Source organism: Narcine bancroftii, chromosome 5 (genome assembly GCF_036971445.1).
Source record: "Narcine bancroftii isolate sNarBan1 chromosome 5, sNarBan1.hap1, whole genome shotgun sequence".
Lineage (NCBI taxonomy): Eukaryota > Metazoa > Chordata > Chondrichthyes > Torpediniformes > Narcinidae > Narcine > Narcine bancroftii.
The window spans coordinates 30,800,549-30,820,638 of record NC_091473.1 but is presented as its reverse complement, the minus strand read 5'-3'; the positions used below and the strand labels follow the sequence as shown (position 1 = coordinate 30,820,638).

Genomic DNA, 20,090 nt, shown 5'->3' with positions numbered 1-20,090 from the left:
ATTCAAATCATGGGGCTTTGAGGTGTCTTCATTAGTGAGGCTGGTGAATTTTGCCCAGATTTATGCTGCGGACAGCTTCCAAGAACAGATTCCAAAATACATTTTAAAATTATTGTGATGTTTCCTGCTTCATGCCCTATATGGTTCATGGATGGGCACCCAGTCTGCCATGACTTCTCATCACAGTCAAGGGAAAATGTCTCACATACATCAGGGGTCCAATGGTAAGGGTAAAAGTACCGGAACAGTTCTGTGTTCAGCTGCAGTCCACCTTTCTGGGCAAGAACCTTGCAATTAATAGCACATAGACATTAGGCCATTTCATGTCAGGCCTCCGCCTGGAGGCCGGCTACAAGAGCGGATCTAAATCTTAAAACTTACCTTTCAGACAGCAGCCCTAAAAGGTTGCTCGAGTGTCCCATTCATATCCAGAGGTGCCTCGTAGCGCCCTCTGGAGCCAATGGAAGGGGTGGGGGGGCGATTGGTGTCTTAGCATCACCCGTCATAAAAACATGGCAGAGCAATGGCTGTCTTACTTACCCATAATCCCCCATGCAGCTGGAACTGCTCTGTGGTTCCCAGAACATTTTGAGCCGCAGAGAGTAGCCATGAAGGCCAAAGTGGCCCGATGTGGCTGTCTCAGCTCACACCGGCCAACCCCTGATGGCTCCCGCCAGCTCCCGCTCCCCCCCACCCCGCTGACAGCTCCCACTGCCCCGCCGACTCCTGCTGCCCATGCCTTGGCATCATCAGCCCATCCCTAACCAGCCGTTTGCAGTGTTGTACATTCAGGTCAGGCAGCGGAGCAATGCGGACTGCCAATTATCCTTCCCCAAGAAGGGTTGGAATCAGTACTTCAGATCCAGCCACAGCGCATTCAGGAAGGTACATCTTGAGCCATAAGCGTGAAGAACCTCTGTTTTAATAAACTGGTGTTTTCCCTGCTTGAAAGTGCCTATAGTTAGTAGAGCTGCTGCTGAGCACAAACCATGCTGTATTCATTTTGCACATTCTCCTCGGGGCGGTGTGGATTTCTCCCAGGTGCTCAAGTTTTCCCCCTCATTCTGAAAGTTGGTAGGTTAATTGGCCACTGAAAAATCCCTCTAGCTGTAGATTCTGGGAGGAGGCGAGTGGAATGTGGATTAGTGTTAGATAAAATAAAATGGGTGCCTTATAGTGAGCATGGGATTCTTGCTGTCTGACTTTGTGACAAAAAAATGAAAATGTCAAATTGGAGGTCTTGGTGTGAGGTGTTGTCCCTCATCTAGTGAGCAGGTGGTGGATGAAGAGGCCTATGTCCAGAACACGAGATGATGTCTTGAGATTGATGGATTTGACGCGGGCACTAAGGATGTAGACAAGCAAGATTACAAGGGGAAACAATGGCACAAATGGATGTTGAAATAAAAAGGAAGTTGAAATGATGAGAACCACACCCCCCTCCCCCGGCACGCATCTCCGAGCCCCTCTCTGCAGAATGCATTTGCCTTCCACCAAGATCCATGTAATCACTGACGGGTTGACCCATTAATCTACCAACTTTCGGAATGAGGGGGAAAACTTGAGCACCTGGGAGAAATCCACACCGCCCCGGGGAGAATGTGCAAAATGAATACATCCACACATAAAGAAATCACAGGAAGTCTAGCTCCGACAATAATACGTGAAGGAGAACATTTTCAACTCTGAGGGATTGTTGCCACCAGCACCTTCAGAGGTGGAAATGAAATGCATAATTGAAAGAGGCAAATTTGAGTCATATCTCCCCGGTTTTGGTTAATGTTAAATCTAGTTTAAGATGATTATTGTTTTCTAGATTTGACTATCTCTGACAGTATTTTGGATACTTGATTGAATAGTCAACTCTGAGATTACCTGCTGCAACATGATAGCCTGCTGCTGTTGAAGAAGAGCTTGAAGTTGCTGAGGAGTCAGTACTTGCTGCTGTAAAATCTGTTGCATTTGCTGGGGAGTTATCACTTGAGGTGTCATCATAGCCACTGATACTGGAACCTAAAGACATGACATAATGAAAATCAGGAACTGAATATGCCCAAACTTTTACAATTACTTGCAATGATCATCACACAATAGAAGATCGAGTAAAAACGTGATATTGCCAAATCAGTTTAATGTGATTCAATCAAACTTACTTTGAATTCAACACTGCAATTATTTTTAACCTTTTTTTTTGGAGCAGTGATCCCTAACCTTAAAATATCATACATTTTGTATATTACAATTACAACAATTTATTGTTAGCTCCTGGCTTGTTAATTGGCTGAGATTTGTAACGACAAACATTAATACCCACTATTACTATTTTAAAAAATCAACTTCCTTCAATTTTTGTCATGCTTAAAATTTGAAATCAACTTTTAAAATAATTTACCCATGCGCAGATTTGCAAATGAATTGGACAAACACTGCTACATTAATACCAATTAGCTTGTTCCTGCAGGAGTACTGCTGTCTCCTTAAAGCAGCATCCACTGTGATCTCCATTGTGAGCATGTTGATCTAAACTAAGAGCATTATGGTGCAGATATTGCTGACAGAGTTAGAGCAGATTTTTTTTTACTGACATTTCAGTGACAAATAGTTACAGTGATGAACCTGATAGCATTTCACATTTGCAACTGTTAACATGGACATCCTTCTAAACTGAAACTGAGAACTTGTTCATTGTGTCTGAAGGATGATGTCTTGTTCTGATAATGAAGTCGGCATTAAATGACAGTCTTATTTGAACAGGGTTGCATAGTTATTTTCAAGCTTACACTTAATGACAATCCTATAAATTTTGCATGCTTGTAGAATGAAATTCAGCTATTGAAATCAATCATTATATTCTGTTGAAATGCTGGAATATTGGATACAAATGTTCGAGTGTGCTTTTTTTTAAGCTATTTTAAAAATGAATAAACAGAAGGAACACTAGGAATGTTTTATCGGCTGAAAGGTATCATTGTAAAACTTCAATTTTAATACATATGCATCCTTATTTTTAAATGCCATTTTGTTATTTAACAATGTTGTTATTTAACAATTTTGCTTGTGATTTCTCAATTCTTTCTGGTTTACAATTATTTCACCATGAATGCAAACTTCCATTGATAATAGAAAGGTAGAAACATGCATTTGTAAACTGATCTATAGCTTTATATCATCCTTGGGGAATTTTTTCCTACCTAAAAATAGGCTAATGCAGTGAGTGAAAGGATTTAGAAAGGTATTGAATCCCAATCCCATATATAGAAAATCCAGAAAACAAACTTAGTCAGCTTTATAATGTAGAAACACACTTCAGTATTTCTAGTTAAGACTTGTATTATATTTATCACGACTATCCCACAACCCTCACTGATTCTTCCTGCAATCTGCATAGCGCATTCACTTTCCTAATTTCACAGTCATTATGCACTGATGTCCTGATTTCTCAGCATCACTAATCTTGACAAACTTAAATCACTGATGAAGGTCATATAGATGAAGAAACATTGCAAACTCTTACAAAGAGCTTTTTTATCTGCTTGACAGCAACAACTTTGAATTGCACAACTCAAACTCACCAAGTTTGCTGGTTATTTTGGGATAAGTGATGGAAGTTCCCACAGTAAATGCACATACGCTCTCCTATTGTCTTTTATGCAGTAACTAATGTCAGAAATCAAAGAGCATGCAGCATTGACAGTAGGCTATTACAGCACACCCTTTATTACACATTACTACAGAGATCATTAGTAAGAGTGATTTTACAGTTCTTAACCTATTGATCACTCCAACTACTGCCATTTAATCCCTTGTTGAATGACTCAAAACTGATATAAGACACACTGTAAAGAATACTTAACACAAATAAATAGCTATCCACTGGATGCTGTAAGAGAGTGCACAAAACTTAGAGAACTGAAGTCACATACAAAAAAAAAGAGATGTTTGAATCTGTTCTCGAACACTTTACTAAACCTACCAAGGTGATTTGAAAAGTGTTCCACTTGATATAGTGAAATGAATTAATGCGAGTAGATAACGGAATTATTTTCTGCAAATCTCTAACTGGAACCTTACAGCATGATGAAAATGCACTCTGATTGAAGATAAATTGAAAAAAATTCTTGCATTTTTAGATAATAATATGCAATTAATGCAATAAATTAAGGAAATTTTCTTACATTGAGAAAAACATACCTGAAGAACATGCTTGATGATAATTCTGATTACCAAGGTACAACAGCTTGAAAAGCAGAAGTAATAATTGACTGTTACTTCAAGAGTTAAAATATGATTGGAAAGTTAAAAGGGCAACTATAGCATGACGTATTTTCCTGTATGAAATTTTATTTGTGATCTTATGGGTTTTTCAAGAGCAATTTAAATTGCATGGAGAGAAATAAAATTGGTGTCATGCAGAGAAAAATCAAAGGTATGCCTCCATTAAAGGCAGAGTTCTTTAGTTTACTTTCATGCAAGCCTAAACTGTTGCTTCCAAAAGAAACATAAAAATATATTGTCTATAAAAATCACATTATTGCGATTCAACTAAACTATTCATTCCGGATAAAAGCCCACTCTTCTGTGAATCAATTCAGATCCAGCTCCACTAACAAATGAATTGTTCATTCCACCTGGCAGTTATCATCTATCAATCATGTATAATATGTCATAGCTTGATAAATAATATAGTGTTTATGAGGGAGAACAGCATATATTCATATGTGACCAACACATGGATGGTGCATCAAGATTTCGAAGCATTTGCTCCTTAATCAATTGTGATGATTAACACAAACGTAACTATTTAAGCATCTTAAATAAACAGAACTCTGTGATTTTGCAAAGAGCTTAATAAATATCAATGCAAACTTTGTGAAATGAGCAAATATATATATATAGAGAGAGAGAGAGAGAGAGAGAGAGGAGAGAGAGAGAGAGAGAGAGAGAGAGAGAGAGAGAGTGAGAAAATAACCAAGAATGGTGGTATATGAACAACACACGAATATTGCTATGGGTTCTGGATTACAGTTGCAAAGAAACATACAGAACTTTGTCAAAATATGCCAGAGTACCTCACAATCACCGAATTATTGTTAAAGTACAATTACGGCTATTTTATTGACTAAATCAATGTTAAATATGTGCGTTGCAGGATCCTACAAACAACAAATGAATTAAATGATCAACTAACACTTTGAAGACAGCTTCAGAAGGAGGAAAGTTGTTAAGGACACCAAGACTTGTTCAACTTAAAATTATGGAATGAGAATTTTTTTTTAAACTTTGACCTATCAGGCAGTTGTACCTCTCTTTAACTCAGTTTTTGAAATATTGCTTGCATAATAAATTCCTCCATCAATATTCCAGGGAAGTGCCAGCCTTGATTACATGTTTGCCTAAAATGGGGCTTAAACACAACTTCTTCAGAATCAGAAGAAAAGATTTTTCAATATTTCACTTGACTTTTAAGTTGCTCATTAAAGTTTTAAATATGTCCTGCTCATCCTTTCCCATCCAGGTATTGGATCATCTGAACCAACTATAAGATTAGGTCATGAAATGGAGTTCCATTTGTGTTGTTTAATGGTCATAAATTGGTCTATACCATATCCATAAAGCCACTTTGGTTTCTATTTGCATTCCCCACCAAGTTTTCTGGCCAAGAAATTGTTGGCACATACGCATTTGCTTTTATGTGATCTGACTATAATTGTAATGGTTGTCGTCAACTGATTAAAAATTCATGGCTCCCAAGGGCTAAAGAGTTGGTTGAGAGGAACGTCCCTCACAGATTTACATATTGCCAAGCATGAAAAGGAATATAATTGGTAAATACTACCAGGCCATCAATGGAGTGTAGAGATCCTGAAATTATGTGTTAGGTTTTCAGATCGGGATTAGGAAAGGGGAGCAAAGATGATTGCGATAATCACTGGAAGTCAGGGGTTGAATGAGCATATAGACAGGATGGAAAAGATTGTCAAATGATCCAAGCCTATTGGGGGAAGGGGGAAAAGGATGTCTGGGTCTGTTTCATCGGTTGAGGGAGGTAGGGGAGGAACAAAAAAGGAAGGGGAGAATGATGAGGAGAAAATCAGATAATAAAATAAAGAGGACCTAACCAAGTCAGGCTACTATAATTCTGTGCTGGAAGCTGGGAGAGAGCCCTGATAAGAGTTGTGCCTCTAAATCAGAATGCTCTAAAGGAGCATTCAGCATTGAAAAGACCAAGTCTAAAATGGAAAACAAATCATTGATGCAAAAGAAATTTTATCTTTTCTCTGGAAATATCTCTTCAAATTTTTGAGCAATTTGACTATGAAATAATCCTAATCAGAATCTACTCCAGGTAAATTCTGAACATAATTGGAAAAATGCTTAAAAACTCTTTTTTATGATCAACAAATTCTGATAAGGGACACAGTTTCATGATATAGATCCATCTACCAAAGACAACTTAAATGATGCTTGTGAGAACCTGACAAATTAAAATTATCAGAGAAGCAAGTACAACAGATGCTGGAAATTAGAGCAAACAAAAATGTGCTGTGGAGAGCTCAGCGAATAAGGTTGAAGCATTTTAGGTCAAGACCTTGCGTTCAGGACGAGAGAGTAAAGGAGAGGCAGCTACTGCAAAGAGGTGGGAAGGAGTGAAGCAGGAGATGGGAAGTAAAAGGTGGATCCAGGTGAGAAAGGGTTGATGGGAAGATGGAATCGGGTTGGGTAGAGAAGGTGGAGAGAGTAAAAGAGGCTGGGAGGTGGTGATGTCAGAGGGCTGTGCACATGGAATCAGATCAGAAGGGAAGAAAATGAGTTGAAGCCAATAAGGGAGGGATGTTGTTCAGATGGGAATGTACGGGTAGGGGGAGAGAAGAACCACTGGCCATGGTTTGAGAGTGTGGGTGATAGGCAGATGAAACCAGGTGAGGGAGGGGGACAGAAACTAGATAACTGGGGACTTGGGGAGGTTTGAAAAGAAAAAAAAAACTTGGGTGAATCCTTAGCCACAGGTGAGGTACCAGGAGTGGTCATGTTGTTCCATTGTTTTAAAAAAGCTCCAAAAGTAACCCACACAATTATCGGCCGGTGAGTCTGATGTCAGTAGTAGGACAATTATTGGAAGGTGTCCAAATAGATTAGCCAGGGTCTGATCACGAACAGGCAACATAGCTTTGTGCACGGTAACAAATCTAATAGGATTTTTTGAGGAGCTTATCAGGAAAGTCGATGGAAGGGTTTGGATATTGTCTACATGAACATTAGTAAGGCCTTTGACAAGGTCACACTATGGGAGGTTAGTCAGGAAGGTTCAAGCACTTACTATTCAGGGTAAGATAATGAACTGGATTTGACATTGGCTATATGGTAGAAGCCAGAGAGTGGTAGTGGATGACGGTTTCTCAGACTGGAGGCCTGTGACTAATGGTGTGCCTTGGGGAATCAGTGTTGGGACCATTGTTGTTTGTCATCTATATCGGCTGGAGGTGAATCCAAGGTATGTTTCATTCTGGTTGTAGAGGAATCTTTCTTGATGGAGCTGGATCTCTGAGGGGACACTTTTGCTTCTCTTTCTCTGACTGTGAATGTTGTCGGGCAATGCAAGTGGTGAATATTTGTCTCCCTTATGGTAGACTAAAGGCAATTTCATTTATTACATTGCTCTTTTATTACACGACAATAAATGATTTGGATGATAATGTGATAAATAGGATCAGCAAATTTGAGAGGTAGAGACAGAGTAAATGAAAGTCAGTTTCTTTCCACAAAGGTTACGTGAGTTACAAGCCAGGACATGGGTTAAAGGGGAAAGGTTTAGGGGGAACATTAGAGGGAACTTCTTCACACAGCAAGTTATGGATTGAGCTGAAGTGAATAGGGGCTCAATTTTTACATTGAACAGGAACATGGCTGGGAGGGCCACACTGGATTGGGTGCACCTCAGTGGGACTAGGTAGAATAATAGTCTAGCACATACTAATTTTAGTCTTACTAATATAGAGGTGGCCTCTCTGAGAGCAGTGAATACAGCAGATGAGGTTGGAGAAAGCACACGTAAATCTCTGCTTCACCTGGAGGGTTGTCTAGGTTCCTGGATGTTGCTGAGGGAGGAGGTATAGGGACAGGTGTTGCGCCTTCTACATATGCAGGGGAAAATTCCTGAGGTCAGGGAGGGTTGAGCAAATCAATAGGCCCTTTTAGGCGGCCTGAACACCCCCTTGTAAAGCCGCATAATCTCCCCTCTTGCGGCTAACAACATACTCACCTGAATGCGGTAGAAGCTCCTCTGAGGCGTCGACGGCAACTCTCCTCCAGGAGGGATAATCAGCGGAGTGCGGCACTCTGCCAATGCATGTGAATATACAACCGCTGTAAGCAGCTGGCTGGGGGCGGGCTAATGACTCCATCAGCCGGCGACCCAACTCCCTGCAGCCTGACAGCCCCTCTGCCCCGTTGCCTGACAGCCTTCGCCCCATTGGTCTGTTGGAACAGTGGTGGCCATTGTGGCAGGGGCAACCAGCGGGGGACATCAGGGTAGGGGCAGCTGAAGCGGGCTGTCTCAGTCCAGCTGGCCGCTCCTGCGCTGAGGCTGCTCTCTACAGCTCAAAACATGGCATAGCAATGGCAGTCTTCCCTACCTATAATCCCCCATGCAGCTGGAACTGTCGTGCGAAACTCAGAGCGGTTCCACCTGCGAGGGGGATTATGGGTAGGGAAGATGGCCATTGCTAAGCCACATATTTATGATGGGTTGCGCTATGGCACCAGTTGCCCCACCTCCATCAGATCTGGAGGTGCTACAAGGCACCCTGGATATGAATAGGCCCTTTCAGGTGGACCAGGCAATGCTGCAGCAGCCTTTTAGGGCTGTCACCTGAATGGTGTGATCGCAGTTTTACATCTGCTTCTGTTGTCACCCTCAACGTGGAGGGTCCACCTGAAAGGTGGGGGGGGGGGGGGGGGAGAGAGAGAGAGAGAGAGAGAGAGAGAGAGAGAGAGAGAGAGAGAGAGAGGGAGGGAGAGAGAGAGAGAGAGAGAGAGAGGGAGGGAGAGAGAGAGAGAGAGAGGGAGGGAGAGAGAGAGAGAGAGAGAAAGAGAAGAACTGGTTGAAATTGAAATGACAAAGAATGATGTGCTGTCAGGTGAAAGGCAGGGACCATGGGAACTCTACTTCTGTTCAATCTGTAAGATTTGTCTCTGAAAGTAAAAGCTGAATGGATGGATATCTTCCAGAAAGATCATCTTCATTAAATATCCAATATATAGCAACAGGAACCAGTCAAAATTATTGCTTTTGAAGAGGATAATAATAATCATTTAAGGTTACAAGAACATAAAACAAACACATAGATTTAATAATTTGAATGATATAACCCAATTTCACCCCACCCCACCAGGTTCCTTCATTGAATTTGGACATCACCAGCAACGTCCATTTATTGTCCATCTCTAACTGCCCATGATTTGAAGAGGTAACTAAGTCAACAACCTTTGAAAACCAAAAGTCAGACCAAGTAAAAATGGCAAATTACCTTCAACTAAGGTCATGAGTAAATCAGAAAGATTTTTTATTACAATGCAGCAGTAATCATAGTTCTGATATATTACAGATATCAGATTATTTTAACTACTTCAAATATACAGATGAAGTCACACAAATGGTAACACAGGAAAACTGTCCTTATGTGGTGTTAGGAGAATTAAAACAACCCTGTCACAACACATAATTTTCTCCAGTCACTGATGGGTGTGTAATAGTCCAATGAATTTAGTAATGATAAAAGAAATTGGAGAACATTTAGAATAATAAAGCACTGCAACTGGTCTTATGAGGTGTTTCTCAGATGATGAAATCCTGCCAAAACCTTCAGTTAGACAGGTTCTTTTCCATTTAGCACCTGATTGAGAACTATAGCCCAAGGGTTTCAGAAGATGAATTCACAAATTGAGTGGCAGCACCCAGTTCTGGGATCATGGAGGTATGAATTGTGCATCATGGGTACAACCACTGGAACTGCTCAGGTAATGTGTCAAACTCTGCAAAACAGCTTGCAAAGGAAACCATTAATCAGACAGTTGGAGAAACTGTAGGGGTCTTGGCCCAAGATAGTGACACCTGTGCTTGTCAGCAGCCACAAGGGGTTGCAGGCTCCAGGGGAGCAGCGGGCTGATGCAGATCATCAGTAATGGAAAGAAACCCCCCCCCCCCCCAACAGATGAGAAGGAGAAGCAGAGTAGGCAGCCTGAGGATTGTGACCATGGTGGCAGACCAAAACAGGGCTCTGAGGGTGAAGGACATGCAGTGAGCTATTAGCGAGTTGCAGTCAAGAAAGGCACATAGGTTGTGGGCTGCAGGCGACTTGAGGTCAAAAAACTTACACCAGGCTGTGAGCAAATGGATCATAAAAACCAGGTATTGGAACTGGGATTCAAGAGGGTCCTGAGGGCAAAGAAGTTCTGCCAAAGTGCCCTGGGTAGTGAAAGCTTCCTCATTGAGTCGAAGGGTTGGATCTGGGCTCAGGTTGCCGATGGTTTGAACTGAACTGGAGTCTTCTGCGGCTGGAGGTGAATCCAAGGTATGTTTCATTCTGGTTGTAGAGGAATCTTTCTTGATGGAGCTGGATCTCTGAGGGGACACTTTTGCTTCTCTTTCTCTGGCTGTGAATGTTGTCGGGAAATGCTAATGGTGAATATCTGTCTCCCTTATGGTAGACTAAAGGCAATTTCATTTATTACATTGCTCTTTTATTACATGACAATAAATGATATCTGTATCTGAAACAATGATCAAATCAGTCGACAGCCAGATGAAGGCATTTGCTACTGATAAATTACAAAGAAATGCTCAAATCAGTTCTGAAACTGAACTGATAAGTCAAGTCCAGACAGAAACTGGTCCAACAACTGCTCATCAAACAAATAAACAACTCTCCAAGGAAGATATGAGATTCAGAAAGCCCTAAATTATGCAACATCACCCTCAAGATCCAGCTCCATCAAGAAAGATTCCACTACAAGCAGAATGAAAGAGACCATCAAGAATGAGGAGGAAGCCCCTTTGTCAGAGCTGAGGAAATCAGACCTGGATAGTTCAGCATCATGTATTTAATCAGTCACCTTGTATGGGTAAATCCTAACTTACTTGCTTTGGTGAGATTTTTTTTCCAGTGGGCCCTCAAGGGTTATTAGTGAAGCAACTTGTGTCTTGAGAGATGAATAATGAAAGCTTGAATACAAAATGTGCATTTTGCCTTAAACTCTACCTGTCCAGAATGTTGAGTGTGCAGGCAACAGAATCCCAATATCACATTTACCTTCTGGAATGCATCCATTTATTGTGAAATCTGCATCCATCTCTTATTCACATAACCTTATTAACTTTATTCATAACAACACTGTGGCTCTTAGTGTGTAGTTAATTGAGGATCTTTAAAACTTTTATTTTCTTCAGTTCCCCAAAATAGAAATAGGAACAATTAAAACTTGTGGAGTTCTGCTCGTCTTGAGTGATAACTAACATTTTTACATTATTATTAATTGTATCTCGCACAAAAACTGCACTTGTTATTAGTTTTAATGCCAGCCATATTCACAGAATAAATACCTGTACTAATGCAGCCAAAGTGGCTGGTTTAATTTGCAATAAATTTGGAAATAAAATATAACTAATGATAAACTATTGTATGGTCTTTGGATTCTTAATCAGATAAAATATTAATGCTTGCCAATTTTACAAAAAAAATCATCCAAAAATTCTGTGCCAACTCAATCACCTTTTTGAACTGATATAGTTAAAACATAACACAAAACATGGAAAAAAAGCATGAAGCACAAAATGTTACACCAGGTCAGTCTCCAATTTGTATGAACGAGCAGTTACACCACAATATAATCAGATTTGTATCATCTGATTGCACCTTCATCGCATCAAGATTATAAATATTTCATTTGTTAAGTTATATATTTTTATTTGCATATATCTATGGTTATTAACAATGAAACCACAATGGAAAGATAACTAAAATGAATAGTGGTACTGGAATTCACAACCTAACAGAAAAAAAATAGTGACAGGAAGTGAAAGCTGATTTTTTTTAAAAAAACCACAGACCATATGATTGAGACACATGGAATCTGCATTAACTATCAAGGACCAACTGCGTGCCAGATCTGATATGAAATGTGGAAAGCAGCAAGTCTGTCATCATTTTATTTTGTTATAAAGGGATACAAGAGGTGTCCGAAATCCTTTACCAAAGAATCCTACTACCCAAATAATGATTAATAACATCCAATCATCGTATCCTGCACTGTTTCACTACGATCAAGAAAATGTTTGGCTGTATTACTTTATGTTGAGGGAAATAATATCTCAAGAAAGAATAATGCCTAAATTTCTCTGTCATATCAAAATAACCCAGCCTAATAGTGGTTTTATTTAAGAATTAACCTGATAGCCACCACAGTAGCATTTATTTTCAAGGTAGAAGCATGAGTGAAATACTTCAGTGATTACCAGCAGTAAATATGTTTTTGATTACTGGCTGCCAATCAACTCAATTCTATGACTTCAGTAAAATGGACAGTGAATCCACATGCCCGGCATTAGAATCCAAAGACAAATTTTGCCTCTCAAGTTTTTATGAAGCATTTTCTAAAAATATTTGAACAGTGCTGTCAGCCAACCTTTCTACAATAATCCCATTCTACATTTGTAAACCCCTTCAGGGTGACATCATCTTTTCATATTTCATCCTTTTCTGAGCCACCTAGTTTGCTCTTGGTATCCTGTACTTCATTCCACAGCCCAGATGAGTGGTGCCCTTTTGTTTTTAAACAATTAAATTCATGGCCTCTGTGGATGCCTCTTGTCCACTGATGGATGCAATTCTCAATATGGGAACAGGAAAGACTATTTACATAAGTAAGACAACTCCTAAATACCTATCCCCTTTGGAACACAAGGCACAAACACTGTTTATTTTTGGATATTTTACTGTATTTTGGGTATCTATATTCAAAAATATAAACTTATTTAAGCAAATGTAATTTTAAAACACTTATAATACAGCTCATTTTTACTGCAAATGCAATTGGTGTACCTAACTAAATTCACCAAATAAAATGAAAACATAACTTGCATCTACTTTCTTGACAACTCCAACAATGATTTGCCAGTTATGATCTTTCTCCGGCTGTGAGGTTTCAAAGTCTTTCAATTACATGGCATGAAATCAAGAAAGAAAAACAATTGAGCAATTATTTTTAATGAAGCAGCAAAAAGATGTAGACCATCAAAAGTGTTGATATCCTGGAATCGATATTGTTAACAAGTATAGCATGATGCAAGTTTCTTTTTGAATCAGGCATGCTTTTAATCATGAAAACAAAAATATAGAAATGGCAGGGTTCTATTATTAGGAACATTTAGACAGTTAATAATTTCTTATAAAATGGACACCAGGAGTTTATTTTCAGTTTTTTAACTTGAATAATCTGGATAGAATCATATAGTGAAAATATTTACCAAGAGGATAAATTGAAAAGCCATCATATTGAAATGGATTTATTATAAAAGGGGAAATGCAGCTTACATTCTTGACATTTGCAGATCCTGTGTAATGAAGCCAATGATATTTAGCTTGAAGGTTTGTTTTTTTTAAGGAGAAAATATAAAATTTATTACCTAGATATATGCTCCAATCGAATCCACGCTGCTGAAGATCCAACTGCGCTGGGTAGGTCACGTCTCCAGAATGGAGGACCATCGCCTTCCCAAGATCGTGTTATATGCTCTGACTACACACTGCTTATTTGTTTTTACCTGTTACTGAAATGCGAGTTCTTCATACAATCAAAATCTATTTTGTGGCGATGATTACACATATGTGCAGATCAATCAATTTTTTTCCCCAGAATACAGCTATCCATAAAAGACAAAACATAGATCATGAAAAAAAATGACACCATGAAAAGGTGAATGTGTGCCAAATGTTTTATTAAGTGCCCTTTCAGCAGGTTTTCACAAATAAAGAAAACATTATTTAAATCTCTCAGCAAATTACATAAAAATAATAAGAAATCCATGAAATCTTTAATGATTCACAAGGCAACTTTCAGTATATTGGAAAGATTTTTTTAATAACATAACATAGCATACCAAACACCCCTCTCTAGTCCCACCTCCCTGCACAATGCCCATAACCCTCCATCTTCTTCTCATCCATATACATGCAATCAGCTTTGGTATTTATCCATCAGTTTAATACTCACTAAAATTATGATATAGAAAATTAGATCTAATGGAAGTTGAGATGCAAAAACATTGCTAAGTATACTTTACATGCTAATAAATTTACAGGTAGAACCACAGAAAAACTGGCACACTAGCCTCATTGGGGAAGTTCCAGCTTGCTACAGGCGTCAGGTATGGGGCTCGTGCTGGCTCAACGAACATTGGAACAGTTAGATCAGTAGCTCAGATATTGGTTAAGAACCTCAAGAGTTTTGAGCTAGGGTGGGAAAGGTGAAATTAATGGCCAAAAGTTTGCTGTTTTTACATGGTCCACTTCCTTTTGTTTTCCGTATCTGCATTGGAAAATACAAAACTGGATTTCTTTGGCTGGTGGCCTCAGAGTTTGCTTTCATGGCTTTTGGTTTGCATGGAGGACAGCTACAGAGTATTTTCACAAAGGATCTAAAACAAGTATAGTGTCCATTGCACAAGCAAGATGTAAGCGCACGGGCAACTTCAATCATGCATTCTGCATCTGAGGAACAATGCACCCTGATATTGGCTGTGAGTGTACATCCAGAAGGGAATGAGAATGCATATAATGCAAGAAAATTGAATCCTTAAACACTCATGGACAATTACTAAGTTGGCAATATATTCAAAAACTGCATTTGAATGTTCTGTAATTTCACTGATAACTATCTGAAAATTAATTTCCCTGAGAATGATTGCAGATGGTCTTTGCAGCTTAGGTGATCTCTTCATAAATGCCAAAGTGCACTTCATCGTCTGCTGGAATTACCATAAAGACATGGCCTCATTATGTAAAAAACATAATATGACTGACCAACGATATTGAACATGATATTAAAATCATTTCTTGGCGTGAGGGGCCGTACACAGCCTTTAGAGCCTCGTAAAAACCCCTAAAGTCGCCAATGTCCGCGCTGAGCTGGGTTCGTTTGGCGAGGCTAGTCCACCACTCATTTTGGATCTGCCGGAGCTTACCGCATGGATGGCAGTCTCTTCAATCTGAGGCGCCTGCAAGCTCACACCAAGACACAAGAGCAACTTGTCCGTGAACTACTCTTTGCAGACGATGCCGCTTTAGTTGCCCATTCAGAGCCAGCTCTTCAGCGCTTGACGTCCTGTTTTGCGGAAACTGCCAAAATGTTTGGCCTGGAAGTCAGCCTGAAGAAAACTGAAGTCCTCCATCAGCCAGCTCCCCACCACAGCCCCCCCCCCCCCCCACATCTCCATCGGGCACACAAAACTCAAAACGGTCAACCAGTTTACCTATCTCGGCTGCACCATTTCATCGGATGCAAGGATCGACAACAAGATAGACAACAGACTCGCCAAGGCAAATAGCGCCTTTGGAAGACTACACAAAAGAGTCTGGAAAAACAATCAACTGAAAAACCTCACAAAGATTAGCGTATACAGAGCCGTTGTCATACCCACACTCCTGTTCGGCTCCGAATCATGGGTCCTCTACCGGCATCACCTACGGCTCCTAGAACACTTCCACCAGCGTTGTCTCCGCTCCATCCTCAACATTCATTGGAGCAACTTCATCACCAACATCGAAGTAATCGAGATGGCAGAGGCTGACAGCATCGAATCCACGCTGCTGAAGATCCAACTGCACTGGGTAGGTCACGTCTCCAGAATGGAGGACCATCGCCTTCCAAAGATCGTGTTATATAGCGAGTTCTCCACTGGCCACTGAAACAGTGGTGCACCAAAGAAGAGGTACAAGGACTGCCTAAAGAAATCTCTTGGTGCCTGCCACATTGACCACCGCCAGTGGGCTGATAACGCCTCAAACCGTGCATCTTGGCGCCTCACAGCTCGGTGGGCAGCAACCTCCTTTGAAGAAGACCACAGAGCCCACCTCACTGACAAAAGACAAAGGAGGAAAAACCCAACACCCAACCCCAACCAACCAATTTTCCCTTGCAACCGCTGCAACTGTGTCTGCCTGTCCCTCATCGGACTTGTCAGCCACAAACGAGCCTGCAGCTGACGTGGACATTACTCCTCCATAAATCTTCGTCCGCGAAGCCAAGCCAAAGAAAGAAGAAAATCATTTTATTGAAAATACAATGAGAATTAGTTTTAAATATGAATAATATTTTAATTTAAAGAAAATAAGAATGAGACCAAATCCAAGATATTTATTGGAAATAAACACATACGGAAATAGATATCTTTTTCAACAACGGTAACACACAACAGATTTATTCAGCCAGCGCAAGATGCCATATTAAGAGCACTGTATGAAACCTAAAACAACAGTGTAACAATCATTTAAGAATATTAAACCCAAGTACGAAAATCTAATTAATCTGCACTGACTTTAATTCTGCAGAATCACTGTTATTCTACTGGAGTCAAAGTTCAGGCACTTCTGAAATATTTTAAGAGAGTAACAGTAAAACCTGTACACTGCTATATGATGAAGGAAAGTTTATCCCAGCTGTTCAATCAGTCTCTTAAATTTTTAATTTTCATTCAATCATCATTAAATAGAGAACAGTTAATGGGCCATGTACACAGCAGCCCATATATGTGCCTTGCCTTGCTCAACATGCCTGCAGAAGGTTTAATTGAAAATAGCCTCTATTATAATAAAGAAAATGTATTATGTATACTCTGACAACAGGATAAATTATATAATTAATAGAATATTCTGATAGTATTGATTTACAAGTTATGCAGCATAACTTGAACATGATATTAAAATCATTTCTTGGGGTGAGGGGCCGTACACAGCCTTTAGAGCCTCGTAAAAACCCCTAAAGTCGCCAATGTCCGCGCTGAGCTGGGTTCGTTTGGCGAGGCTAGTCCACCACTCATTTTGGATCTCCCGGAGCTTACCGCTTCCAATGGTTGGAAGCATATATAAATTAATTGGTGATAGCACGAATCTAATGCCATGCTTAAAAATGCTGCTTAACATCAAAAAAAAATGCATTTGAAGTTGCTTTAAAGTACTAAATCATAAATGAAATGGTCTGCCATGGCATCATGTTGAGATACCAATCATAATCTGAAAAAGAACAAAAAAAACTCCAAAATGTTTTCTGAAAATAGAAATGCATCCGAAAGATTCCGGGAGAATATCCTGGGAAACTTTCACAGGACAAGGTACAGGAATACTGACAATCAAATCGGTACTGCCAAGACAGTGCAATTTAGAGTTACAAATCTTGAAATGAATTCATGCGTACATCTGAATAAATACATTCCACACGTAATAATTTCATCTTTTCAGTCTATTGTCTTTACACAGTCTGAAATCAGCTAGTTTCTACGAAACAGCTTAAAACTTTTATTTAGTTTAAATACACAAAATGTGCATTATACAGCCTGAACCAGACAAATCCATTGGGCAGAATTTAACTATACATCAGAACTAAGCAAAAGGGTGCAAATTAGATTCTAATGAGAAAACATCACTCGCTCGTCTGATGATTTCACCATTCACTGATTCACTCCTAATGAAGACACACTCTATCCAGAATGCTCTTGAACTGTCAGAGGTCAAAATGAATTCAAAAAGCCAAAAGCAAATCAAGACAAATCGGAAGCACTGAAAGAAACCTTTTTTTCAGCGTGGTGTGGCAATTAAAGTAATTGCACAAAGAGACGATTTCTATCAATGGCAACAGAAATTAAGCTGCCAATGTTGTAACAGGTTAGATGAAAATCAAATTTTAATGTATGCTTCCTCATGTCATCTTGTTTTGTCAGGACATCAAATAAAATTGAAAAGTACAAAATAACAAGCCCCAGAGAAAACCAGAGAGGATGACCTTTCTGATATTGTTGGTTTACCATGTTCAGAAATATTTTAATAATAATGAAGTTGACTTCAGTAGCAAGGGTAAGTCATGCAAACAAATCATGCTTCATCCCTTTAAATATATCTTTCCCTTAAGTACAGGCATGCTTATAACTACTTGAGAAATTCCATGAATGCTGATGCACAGCCATTAAAATCATAAACCGGAAATAAATGACTCAAGTATCTTCATCTACAAATTCACAATTTTAACACATCCACTCAGGAATCATAATGATTGCAATAATATACTGATTTGTTAATAATAAAAACAATTAAAATGTCATGCTGTTTTAAAACTCAGATTTTCCTCAGCTCTGTTTGAAAGGTCCAAAATTAAATGTTAAAATATTTCTTTTTAACCTCCTTCATAAGTTTTAGTAGCTAAACATGGCAATGGGTGATTTCAGAGCTTGAGGTGAGCAAAATTGAGTGTTTTCTTGGTAAATTGGGTTTATTTTACCAGTATCTACATCACAATGGTTTACAAGCAGAAAGCTGTGAACATGGACAACTAGCTCAGATGCAAGTTTTGAATTTTAATAGGTTTCAGTGTAAAAGCACAGAAGCATGCATTTAATAATCTCCCAAAATAAACAATAATCTTTTCCCCCAAAGGTCAGTTTTGTTTTCTTTTGAATAAACAAGCCACTAAAAGAACCAGCTAAGTCTTTCACCTAAAAACAACATATTTAGTTAGTGGTGTCAGGACTTTCCCACAGTCAGATCTCGTAACCCACAGGTGTTTATGCCAATTTTGAAAGGGAAAACACAAGCTATATTTGATTGAACATCTTATCTCAGAACTCAGATGTTTGGAGCCTTGAAAGTTGCAGACAAAATGTATACCAAAACTATCAAAACGAATGGCAACACTGCATTTTCTCCCACCCTTCTCCATTCCTTCCCTTTTGCCATTTGTTTTAAATAACATCTCCCTTCAGAGTTCAAGGCAGACTATTACATTGTGAATGATGTTACAGTGGGAGGCACTCACATCAAATTATACCTATTTTTTAAAAAAAAGCATGTTGAACAGCACTACTTCCTATCATGTTGGCAGATGATTTATGGTTTACCTATTCAGCAAGGTTATGCAACACTGCATGCCTTCAGAAGTATTATTTGAGTCAGTTGAGATTTAATTAAGATCACAACCCTTAAAATCCCTGCCCAACGAAAATTCACAAAAGACAACGGACAATACATCCTGGTGCAACACCACAGAACAGATTGTTTTCATTCCAATCTTTGTAACAACACGAGCTAATCCCAGTTTCCATGACGACAGACAAAAGTTGACAAATTTTGTTTTGTTTAACATTCTGTTCCTGTTGCTTACAGTCTCATCAATTAAAATATGCATGCAAAACGAAAGCTTAAGAAAATATCAGTCTCGGTCCTGCTGTGTAAATTCACTCTCACTATTGTAATACATGGTTGCCTATGTCGTGGTTAAGAAATGACAGGTGCTAGCAGTCTCTCTGGTTGACAGGCCACTGCACAAATAACTGCCTTTCCTGAAAGGGCTAATGCACTACTAATGAACAATAAATCAACTTTGATTATAAACTGTCAGACAAATCAGTTCTCAGTTCAGCACTCTGAGATTCTATGCCAAGTCAGCTGTACATTGCTGGAAGACATCATCCACGTTTAGTTTTGTTCACACAATACTACACTGAAAGTTCAAAATGAAAGTTGAAACTGAAAAATCAAAACATGCCCCTTTTCCCCTTGGCTGCAGTGTTCATCCTCTGCTGAACAGGTGCGCATTGGGAGCTCGGGTAGATCATTTAACTTCAATCTTCCAATCAACTATACAATGTATTTATCATCTTAGTGGTGCTTTAGGCTTGCCACATCAATAGTGATCTATTCCAGAGAGGATTGGAGTATACAGAAAGCTGTAACTTGCACTAAGATAGAATGACAGAAATTTGGAAGGGAAATTTACTTCAAAAGACAGAACTTTGATCTAGCAGAGAACACTGTGAACATCAACTCATT

General features: G+C 39.3%; 1 protein-coding gene across 26 annotated transcripts in view; it reads right to left on the bottom strand.

Annotated features, from left to right (window-relative positions):
• foxp1b (forkhead box P1b) overlaps positions 1–20,090 on the bottom strand; it is a 577,308-nt gene that overhangs the window by 125,370 nt on the left and 431,848 nt on the right. For all 26 annotated transcript variants that reach the window (XM_069937059.1, XM_069937058.1, XM_069937046.1 and 23 more), the window contains one exon: positions 1,876–2,013. In XM_069937059.1, the coding sequence (XP_069793160.1) occupies positions 1,876–2,013 (138 nt within the window). The remainder of the gene's footprint in view (positions 1–1,875; positions 2,014–20,090) is intronic.